We start from the raw sequence: 12,142 nt of genomic DNA on the forward strand, positions 1-12,142 counted from the left end.
CTAGGATTCATCGGGAAAACATTTTTAAAATGCACCTACTAGGAAGAAGAGCAATAAGACGGCATTATAAAATGAAAAAGTGTGCTTTTTTATTTTGAATGGCGAAGACATGCTCACCCACAGACATTCACAGGTTAATTTTGAAGTATTAGCAACACAACAAAGCTAATGCTTTTCACGGAATTTACGTAGTTACCCATTATACATTGTGATATAGCCTGGTTTGTTGGTCCGTTGGATCGGATTGCTTTCTCACTACAACCGAACAGCTCCAGAGTTAGTTTTCAACCGAGCCAAAACCACCTCGTTCAGGCGATCTCGGACCGATTGTTTTGGCGTGGATCCGGGCGCGATTGCCGTGTTCACATATGCCCAAACGAACCGAGCTAAGGGGGGAAACGCGTCAGGTTCCAAAACAACGGGACAGTTCGTTTGGATGATGTGAACGCTGTCTTCCGAACTCGGGTGCGTACCCGATTCCGCTTAAATATGGTGGTCTGGGGTACGGTTCATGTGAAATCCGGTACGGTTTGCTGCTGATGTGAACACAATCGTACCAAATCGCAGAAGTGAACCGCTATTAATGACGTATTATTTGATAAAAATGTGTGTTTGTGTGTGTGTTTCACTCACTTTCCTGACGAGCGTGACTGACACGCTGCAAACAGAGAGCTGTACATCTAATTTATGTTCGCCTTCAGCGTTCTTTAGAGCATTTACAGTACATTCGTAAGACAGACATAAGTGCCGTTATGTACCGAAGCTTTGTAAACAAAACGAACAGTTCAAAAACGTAAATATATAAAAGTGCAGAGAGCAATGTTGTGCATTTGCCGCCTTCTCCTGCGCCGTCGTTACTAAGCAACTGGGTAAACAGCTGCTGACTTGATGACGCAAACGAACCGCGGTTCGGACCCAAATAAAATAATATGAACGCAGTCCAGCGGGGGCAGGGGGAGTGGGGAGCAATCGAACTCTGGTTCGGACCAGGCAAGCGAACCAAGTGTGAAAGCACCCTTACATGCTTAGAGCAGAACCATGCATCGCTCATTTATATCTCTCTACATGGCTCCCTGCAATACAACTCTGATTCTTCAATCGTGCCATTTAGTGGTCTGTTATTGATACAACCACAACTTCTACAACTGATAACGGAGCACCCAAGCGGGTACTGCGAGTCATGTTGAGGTAATTAAAATGTCAAATTAATATTTTGTTCAATTATTTACTTATCAGGCAAGTGGCCGCATGATAAGCTGGAAATTACGCAGTGTAGTCTTTATCACCCTGCAGAGGTTTCTTTTGCAAAATAATCTGCTGACTGTACATATCCCTCAGTTTGGGAACCACTGGAGTACGTTAGGCGATTTGTGCTCTAGTAATGTGGCCTGTTACGATGCTCTGCGTATGATTACTAATGCCTGTGTAGTACGGCGTTGCACCTTTACAGTCTATGCGTTGCACAAAGAGGACAAAAACGTTCATCCTTGACTCTTTATCGTCATTTGTGTTCAAATTTGCAAAGCGTACCAAATTGAACAAAATAATATAAATGCAAAATTTGAACATGGAACAACATAATACCGGTACTCACTTTCATACCGGTATAGCGTCCACCCCTACTGTAGGATTTTACATTATTGCCATAGTTGACATATTTTCTCATTGTTGAGAATATTTTAAAAGATCGCACAGGTGTGATTTGCTGGTTCCTTTTATGCACTCATTTAACTGAATTTATTAAAAAAGATCAGTGATGCTAAATGCACTCACTTGCATACTAAGCAGTGATTTTATTGGTTATGCTGTATCTTTTATGAGGTTAAAGATGATGAACAAAACCATGCCTACATTTTTATAGAAGCCTTATCCCACATTCATCTGGAAAGATTCTTCTCTTTGAGCAACAGTCTCTGCTTTACATCAATTAAATTTTTCAGCCTCTTATCAACTCTTATTAATTATATATTTTTGTGTTATTAATGTTTGTGTGAACTATTCTAATTGGCTAACAAATTTGAATATATTTTAACATGCTGCTTACTTCATAAATGCCTCTCTCTGTGTAATGCTGTCTTTGTCTAAGCCCTCTGCTGAAGTTAAATGCTTTGAAACATACATCATTGGATTTGAAGCATTAATAAGTCACATTAAACACTGTTATAGAGTGAGCATTGACATTTAAATATTTTAACAACTGCCACTTCCTGTTGCCATCCTCACTAGGCTGAGGTTTGGCTATATTATGTTACCGCATACAAACTGACACAATACTAACATGAAGATTGATTGTTAATCTATTTTCCCCATTATTTATTTATGTATTTTTTTTTTTAAATCTTGGTACAATCGGTTCTCTTAAAGGGATAGTTCACAGAAAAATGAAAATTGTCTACATTTACTCACCATCATGGTGTTCAAACCTGTTTTTTTTTTTGTTTTTTTTTGGTTGGTTGGTTGCCAATGTTCTTCAAAATATCTTCTTTTGTGTTCCAAGGAAGAATTAACATTATAAAGGTTTGGAAAACATGAGGGTGAGTAAATGATGACATGAATACAATTTTGGGGTGAATTATCCATGCAGATACCTCTGAAATGCCAACTGTGTGAAAGAAGCTTATACAACGGCTTTGTTGATAATGTCATTATTACACTTACAAATTCATTGTATGGTTTTATTAATCTGATTTCCTTTATCTGTTTCAGGTAGAGGGATTCCTGATGTGGCAGCTTAATGCCAACTCGACGTAAAACCAGAAAGCCCTTCTGTAAAACATGGTGAGAGGGGTTCTTGAAACCGATGAGCTTACCAGGCAACACTGCTGCCACTATGGAGAACTCTAACTAATGTGAACTTGATGGAGATGATGATATTACACATAGCAATGATGGAACAGCCGCATTGACAAAGATCAACTGCACTCACTCTCAGTGCGCTGCTGCCAATCAGCATGCTGCGGATACTGTCACTCAAATTTGGCCGCGTCTACCGGTGCGGCAAGTTCCTCTTCATCATAGCTCTATTTGTTATCCTGCTGATGAACACTCACAACCTTTTAGCCTCTTTCCAGAGGAACGAGCTCACCGACCGGCGATTCATCGGCCTCAACAAGTGTCCGGCCTGCTTCGGCACTAGCTGGTGCCGCAAGTTCATGAACAGCCAGGTGACCTTCGAGATGTGGGGTCGCCTGCGCTTCCTAGACTTTTTCAATGTAAAGAATGTTTATTTTGCTCAATATGGAGAACCCAGGGAAGGAACGCGCAGGGTCGTGCTCAAACGCCTGGGCTCCAACCAAGAGCTCGCAGAGATCGATCAGAAGATCTGCAAACGGGCCACTGGAAGACCTCGCTGTGATCTCATTCAGGGTATGTACAAAACGGAGTTCGCCCGACTTAATGGGGACGTAAGGCTGCTGACCCCAGAGGTGGTGGAGGGCTGGTCGGATCTGGTGCACTGCCCCTCGCAGAGGCTTCTTGACCGTGTGGTCAGGAGGTACGCGGAGACCAAGGACTCTGGCAGCTTCCTGCTGAAGAACCTTAAGGACACGGAACGAATGCAGCTGCTGATGACGTTGGCGTTCAACCCTGAGCCTCTTGTGCTGCAGGTATCCACACACTAGCCGATAAAATATCTTCTTTAAATGCATTTTCAAGTTGCTGAACCTTTCTTTTGATGCTGAAGCACTGTGTCTGATGCCCGCTTGGAAGTTAAAGGGATTAACGGTGCATCTTTGCATATTTTAAAGTTCTGCACAAGGCTGTGTAAATAATAGATACTTTGTGTCTGTTGGTGGTCACTTAGAGATGTCTCTGCTTTGGGCAACAGCGTGCTTGTCCTGAAGAATTCATTCAGACATAAATCATGGGCATTTGTTATTCCATATGCAAAGTTTAAAAACACAGAGGTGGCATATAGTTCCGAAAGTTGTTTTGTCCAAAACATGTTTTTAGTATGTTAAACATTTTCCACTTAAGGGCGTGTAATATTGACGAAAAAATATATCTTTATATGTTCTGGGATTTCGTCAATAGTGATAGTTAGATGAAGTCTTGAGGGTTTTTGTACTGGTACCTTGGCTGGTTTAGACCTGTGGTGGACAGCTGGCTTTTGAATATTTTCATATTCTTCAAATTCTCTGTGGTGGTTAGTTCACAGCAGTGACAGAAATTAACTTTTCCAATCAAGAACTTATATTTATGGTGGCCCAGTAGTGCACAACACAACAAAATGTAAACGACGCAACAAAATTGGCACAACACAACAGAAACAAGCGGAGGGATTTAATGCATGGTCTAATGAAATACAAATTTTGATATCTAATATATTTTTATGAACCCTTGGACGTTTCTATGGGGCAGTACATTAAATATCAGGCCATTTCACTGTGCCCTTTCTATAATGGAGTGTCTGTTTACACTGTGCAAATAGACTGCCTTGTTGACATATAGGTTACTTACACTAATGTCTGGTTGGGCCACACAAAATTAAAACTGACACCCGCCATGTAACAGCTGTAGTGGCATAGGGAGTAAGGCATATAGAAGTACCTTTTGATGCAATCGATCCGAGTTCAAATCTGCCTTTTGCCGAACTCACTCTTCTCAATTTTCCTATCGCATATCAGATCGGAAACGCATTTACTTTCAATTAAGAACATTTTTGAAAAGTGGAAATAATGTGCATGACGAGTGTTTGATAATGAAGTATATCAGGGCTATGGGTAGGTGTGACGTTGGCTTTATTGTCCCAATAAGGTGGCATCCATTTAATAATTTTAATACACTCTAAAAAATGCTGCATTAAAAATAACAATTTCTGGGTTATTTGGCAACCCAGCACTGGGTAAATATTGAACAAACAGCATGCTGGGTTATTTTGACCCAGCTTGTTGAGTTTTATACATTAACCCATTTGTTGTTTTGTTTTACATTGTTTTTTGACAGTGCTGTGTCAGTTAACCTATTGAAGATTTTTTTTTCTTCATTTTAAATAATAAAAATGCACTCTAAAATCTGTATATATATATATATATATATATATATATATACAGTTCATATACATACTTCATATACAGTCTTTTACAATCATACAATCTTCAAAAACATTCTGTAAATGTTTTAGGACATGACAGGAGCAGCAAGAGTAGCCAATGGGAATCTGGGGGAAGAAAACTGCTATCATTAGGCTGTTCCAGTTCATTAAATGACTTACAATCATGACTTTTCTTATATTCATGTTTGAAAAGTTACATTAAAAACAGGTTTACCTTGTGCCATTTTGTCTGTCAGACATTTAAGTTTCAACCCGTCAAACGCATAGCGCAACCACACCTGTAACAATGGTGCACTAGATCAATAGCGCTCCTGTTGTAGTCAGTGGAGTGCACAGAAACTTTGTTGCATATAACAGCAAAGTTGCGTCGTGTTTCAGCACTGGTCATGCATTCATTTGGCTGGAGGTCAAACGTCCACGGTGGTGCCAGCGCATTGTTCACTTTGAGTGTAGATCCGGTGAATGCTACGTTTGTAGAAGGCTAGCATTACACGCAGACGTTAGCTGGGACATACATTTAAAAAAAATTATAATAATAAAAAATAATTGGAAAAATGTGAGATTACAGATGTTTTATTATTTACACAGTAATAATTTGATGGGATTACAATGTAATACATACCTTAAATTCATTCAGGAAGTTTCCCGTCAGTCAAGTTTTCTCTCAGGACATAAAATACGAAAAAATGACCACTGACAAATGTATCCAATTTTAACTGGTTTGGCACAGTTTACCCAACATTGGGTTACACTGACCCAGTGCTGGGTAGGTGTGTGAGGAGATTCATCATTTGTAATGACAGTAAAAGTGTTGGGTGCTGGGTTATTTGGCAACCCAGAGCTGGGTAAATATTGGACAGAACACATGCTATGGTTATTTTAACCCAGCTTGTTGGGTTTTATACATTAACCCATTTGCTGTTTTTTTTTTTTTTGACGTAGTGCTGGGTTCATGGCCGGACTTACCATTGGGCCTGACTGGGCTGCAGCCCATGGGCCCCGCTTTTGCCCGTTTATGTTTGTTTGATTTGTTCGGTTATATACCAGTCAGAAATGATTAGCCGCATTTCCACTGCACACACAAGGGCTAAACGGCCAGCTGGGGCAGCTTCCAACTACTACCTTTGAGGCCATAATCAAACAGCATAAACTGGTAGGCTAGTTATGATTATTTCACATAGTAGAAGGACATACGTACTGAATCGCGACTGCGCTGATTAATTTGTGAACATATGGCTACTTTAAACAGCTCCATTAAGCCTTTAGCCCAAAAGAGCACATATTTAGAAAGATACTGATAAATTCTCATATGTTCACGCCTCATTTCTTTACAGAGGATGATTCTGTATTATATTAATGTTCCACTAAATTATGCAATCTGTGGAGTTTTGAGCGCTCTCTCCTGTCTGATTGCCATCACACATAATGGGACAGAAATGTAATCAAAATGAAAAAAAAAAAGGCCATTTAATGATTTTCTGTTTTTATAACACATGCCTATGATATAGGCATTAGCCTATCACACAAACAAGAGTCCTGTTTTTCTGAATATCTGCATGATCGTAAATGTACAATAAACAACAAGTTAATGACTAACTTTCTGACACAAAATTCCGTTTTACTCTGTCAAAATAGAACAAACAGCAGAACCGCTGCATCTCCGAGCAACACAGTGTTTAGTTCCTCAGCGTTACACTGACCAGTAAATGATTCAATCAGGCTATAAGTACAGTCATTTGTGAAGTTAAACAAATTGGTTGATTTAAGTTTTAAGACAGTCACTTGCTGCCGCCTACTGCCTGTTGTAGTTTCACATTTAAAAAAGTCGTTTATTATTTCATTTTTGCAATCATTTAATATTTTTATTAGTGTTGTCAAAAGACCCGGTACTTCGGTACCAAGTCGGTACAAAAAAAATGAAAATGTTACGGTACCAGGTTTTTTTAAGTATCGGTGGTACCGAGTACCCGGTAAAAATGGTTCTTGATGCGCTATCCGAAAGGTGTGCAGATGCGCTCTCTTCATAAAAGCACTGAGACGTGGCGACATCAAAACGAGGAAACACACCAAACTAACAAAACACTTTAAAGACAGACACCCAGATCAAATGAAAGAGTTCAAGCGGATAGGTTTAATTAAAATTTTTAACATTTAGATCTTGTGTTTCCCATGCATTGATTTTTTTTTTTTTGGCGGCCCACCACAATATCAAAACTGACCACCACAAATAGATTTTCCAAGCATGATGATATTTACTATTTTTACACACCGGAGGCTTTTAAATGAATTGTGAATCTAAAATATGCATGTTAGAGAATGTATAATTAGCATGTTTTGCTTTGGTACCGAAATCGGTACAGAGAATCGTGGATTTTCACTGGTATTGGTACCGAATACTGAAATTTTGGTACCGTGACAACACTAATTTCTACATTGAAATGTTATATTTAAACTTAACATAATTTATGCAGAATCTATTTATGGATTTTTTTGATAGTGATTTGATTTGATTGAATTTGATTGTTAATAGGCAGCGTGTTTTTATTCAGATTGAATTTGAGTAAATTTAAGAATCTGATGTAAGAGGACACATATAGGCTATGACAATACATTTTTATAATACTAATACATCTATCTTTTTTTGCTCCGTGTAATTTGAGGGTTTTGATCTCTCAACTGAGAGAACACATCCTGTTTATCGTATTATAATGACTATTTAATATTACATCTAAACTTTGACTAGGGTAGACATGTTGCATATTAATTGTACTATATATGAACCTCAAAGCATATTTTATTTTTTTGTGTATTTTGTGTTACTCCATAATGATTTTCTAGTTGAGGGTATTTGTAGAGTATAGGTAGGGCCCAAACATAACCTCAAGCCCTAAGTCCTGCCCTGGCTGGGTTAGTCAACCTATTAAAGATTTTTTATTTTAAATAATAAAAATGCACTCTAAAATCTGTTTTATATATAGGACAAGAATAGTTAATATACAATTTTTTTTTTTCATTCAATGTCATGTCAGTCTTTTACAATCATAAATTCTTCAAAAACATTTAGTAAAGGTTTTAGGACGTGACATGAGCAGCAAGCGCAGCTAATGGGAATCTGTGGGAAGAAAACTGCTTCCAGTAGGCTGTTCCAGTTCATTAAATGACTTATATTCATGTTTGAAAAGTTACATCAAAAACAGCTTTACCTGGTCTGTCAGACATTTAAGTTTCAACCCATCAAAACGCGTAGCGCAACCTCAGCTGCAACAAGTGTTGGGTAAGTAACTTTCAAAAAAGAATTAATTACTAATTACAACATCAATATTGTATTTAAAGTAATTACATCAAAAACAGCTTTACCTGGTCTGTCAGACATTTAAGTTTCAACCCATCAAAACGCGTAGCGCAACCTCAGCTGCAACAAGTGTTGGGTAAGTAACTTTCAAAAAAGAATTAATTACTAATTACAACATCAATATTGTATTTAAATTACTTTTCTAATTACTCTGTCTGAAAAGTAATTTAATTATTCAACAAGTAACTTAATTACTCTAATCGTTAATTACATCTTAAAATCCCTTCATGCATAGACAATAGAAATACAAATATTTAGTCTTTCAATTAGAGTCAAACATGGACTAGTTTAGCCTTTTAGCTTTAAAACAACTGTAATACTTAAACATTTAAATAAAAAAAGGTAACCTTATTTGGTTAACAAATAGAATTAGGCTACTCTGCAAAATATCTGAATAACAAAAAAGCTTAAGAAAAGTTAGGCTAAACATTACATGTATCAAGCTGTAAGCATTAAACTTTTCAAAGCAATGAGTGCCATACAGTATTTCATACACACTGACATACTGTACATGTATTGGCAGTCACTAATACTAATTTTGCCTACTCCTAACAAAAAAACAACATGACTTTGTAGTATCATTCATGCACATACACTACCGCTCAAAAGTTTGGGATCAGTAAGACTTATGTTTTTTAAAGAAGTCTCTTATGCTCATCAAGGCTTGCATTTATTTGATAAAAAATACAGAAAAAAACAGTAATCTTGCAAAATGTTATTACAATATAAAAAAATGGTTTCTATTTTAATATACTTTAAAATATAATTTATTTCTGCGATGCAAAGCTGAATTCCCATCAGCCATTACTCTAGTGTAAAGTGTAAACGTTTTTTGATGTAAATTCTGTCTTATTTCTCTCAACGCGTCTTTTTTCTGAGGTAAATTCTGTCTTATTCCTCTCAGCGCATCTTCTTCCAGAAATGAAAAGTAGCCGAGATGAACTTGAGGAAAAGTCTTGCTGCTTTATTTGCTGTGATGTGGGCGTTTACATGCCGCGTGTCTCATGTGGACTATTGTAATATCAAAAGCGAAAGCAGCCCGTGGGCATGATCTAATTAGAGATAATGAAGTCAGACGGGAAAGACTGGACATTGTGTTGGTTTCATATGGATTACTTTGTCACAGAATGTTTGTTTTCGATAAGACTTGCTTTGTTTAAAAGTAGACATGTCAAGCTTTCTATAGATATATCTCTCATGTCTTTGTGTGGAGTATTCGCTGAGTTTATTCTTTTTAGTGACGCGTTTCTGAATGAAGATCACAGAGACAAAGGCGGCAGACAGCGCACCCTGTTTGTTTTCTTTATTTTACAAAAGCACACAGTTTTGTTGTTATTATGTGTGTATTAGGGTTGTGACGGTGAGGAAATTTTCCCACCGGTTAATCGACGTGTGACAACACCGGTAATACCGGTATCACCGCGGGGGCGTTCCCTCTTTTCCTCGCTTTCCTTCGCTTTTAAATAGCTTGTAAAAGCAGTGTGCCCATTTTATTTTCACTTTCAAATAGCGGCAATTCGGAGTAAAGCAATTGTTCGTTTTTAGTTCGTTTGAATTTTCCCTCTTTTCCTCGCTTTCCTTCGCTTTTAAATAGCTTAAAGCGCCGTGCGCATTTTACTTTCACTTTTGAATTAGCGGCAGTTCGGCGTCAATTGCTTGAACAACAAAATACAACGTCAAACTCACTTTAGCCTATATATACAACATAGAACGTTTATTAACAAAACAAATAAAAATACACCATGCTCGCTTTCGAAACTTTGCATCTAGTTTCGAAACCAAATCATCCGCGATCGTCTTGTCTGTCTCACCCCACTCTTCTTGTTCAGCTCGACTCACTCTCCTCACTGGAGAAATGAAATCTGATCTGTGATTAGTGTGTATACAAATAAAAATAGACCATTTACAGATTCGATTGATGTATTGGTCTTATCTGTACGATCAAAACTGACGGAGTAATTTAAGTTCCTTTAGGGGCTTTCAAAAAAAATGCAACAAAACGCGCCGGCGCGTTTGTCGACCCCAGAGGGTTAAAAAATCTAAAGACACAAGAGTCACCTAAGAGGGGAATTCCCCCCATTTTCAAAAATGAAATTCAAGTCCTGAATGAATGTCTGTAAAAATCCTGATTGGAGCATCAATATAAATAATTATATATGATAAAAAGAAGGCTTCAAAAAGATTGTTATAGGTAATCATATCGGCAGCTACTGCTTCCTGTGATCGACGATCGGGTGATTGGCTCCAAAAATCCTGATCGGAGCACCCTTATTAGAAATTTTTTGTTGACAAAAGCAAAATTTTTAAAAATGTAATTGTTAACTCATCCTTTATTGAGATGTTTTATTAAATCAATGTGACATTTGTAACCTTGTTGATTTCTGGGGAAAACAGCACTCTTGCTTTGTCATTTGGTGTAAATCTAAGGCAAAACTCAGGGGGGAATGGCCCTGTATATCTTGAAGTTTGGGGGCATTAAGTAGAGATGAAATGGTATGAAAATTTCATATAATTATAGTGACCAAAATGATCACTGTTATCGTTATTATTACAGTATTGTTAAAAATGTGCTGGAAATGTTCAACAAGTACTGATACACACCCTGAAATCATTTCACCATGTTTTGTCAAAAACAGTGAAAGTGACATACACAAAAATGTCGTTAAAACAATAATTGCAATATTATCGTAGACAATTTACACCACATACCCCTATTTTTTCCTTTCCTTGTGTACTCATTCACACCAATAAGAGTCCTTGACAGCTTTCTTTTTTTGCACCCTTCAGCCTGGCATTGATTTTTAGACCCTGCTAATCTATTCCAATTTCTTTTGCGATTGACCCAGCTTGTCGAAGGCCTGGGCAAACAAAAGGACATCTCTGTGTGAGCAGCCAATATCCGTTCTCACCTCCCATCATTCACTCCATCTGCCACACCTCAAGCATTCTAGGTGATAAAGGCAATCTGATCTCTCTCCGGAGAGCGAGCCGCTCAATTTGATTAGCAACATACAGTTTAGCCCCCTTTTGCCCTGCAACCTCTGCAGCAGTTCGGTCAACATAATGAAATGTCATTAGTTTGCTGTGGATTCTGCTAATGAATTGGCTCCTAATCCATAGAAGCGATTAAGTGTGATCTTCACCCACGCTTGCTGTTCCTTCCCCTGCTGAAAACATGTTAAAACTAACAGATGTGTGTCCCCTTAGAATGCTCTAAATGATTCATCCCACTTCCTGAAGCTAAGAAAAGCAGTTTTTTCTAGTTTGCCAGAAGTTGTATCAACCTTTTGCAGCTTCATAAGGCAGGCAAAATCTGCTTTCCAATGTTTTGACTGTGTTGGAAACCTGAGGCAGCTGCCTTGCTGTCAATCAACGTGTACGACGATGCTTCCAAAGCACCATAATGTGATGTTTGATAAGGCTGCACAAAATGGAAGAAAAATGTGATAAATTATTAAATGATGGAAATTGTGATATGATTAGACTTGTGCCGGTATTCGGTAATGCGATATATCACGGTAATGGATATGCACGATATTGTTATCGTGGGCACTTCTAAATACCGTGAATAATTATATATTACAAATTATTCCGAATTTTGAATACATTTTAAGAATACTTTTCCCATCAACTGGTCAAAATGCACAACACAGCTGTATGCTGCTTGAAAGACGTGTGCGCACTCTGATGTAAATAAGCGCGGATGAGAAGCACATGGCGGAACATGTGAGAGACGC

General features: G+C 37.9%; 1 protein-coding gene across 1 annotated transcript in view; it reads left to right on the top strand.

The window, feature by feature from the left end:
- The window catches only part of LOC107679841 (deleted in autism protein 1 homolog), a 28,683-nt gene that overhangs the window by 7,419 nt on the left and 9,122 nt on the right, over positions 1 to 12,142 (top strand). Inside the window, exon 2 of the mRNA XM_016475536.1 lies at positions 2,707 to 3,605. Within this exon, the coding sequence (XP_016331022.1) occupies positions 2,952 to 3,605 (654 nt within the window). The 5' untranslated portion in view covers positions 2,707 to 2,951. The remainder of the gene's footprint in view (positions 1 to 2,706; positions 3,606 to 12,142) is intronic.

The sequence above is a fragment of the Sinocyclocheilus anshuiensis genome, unplaced genomic scaffold (assembly GCF_001515605.1).
Source record: "Sinocyclocheilus anshuiensis isolate Anshui unplaced genomic scaffold, SAMN03320099.WGS_v1.1 scaffold857, whole genome shotgun sequence".
Classification (NCBI taxonomy): domain Eukaryota; kingdom Metazoa; phylum Chordata; class Actinopteri; order Cypriniformes; family Cyprinidae; genus Sinocyclocheilus; species Sinocyclocheilus anshuiensis.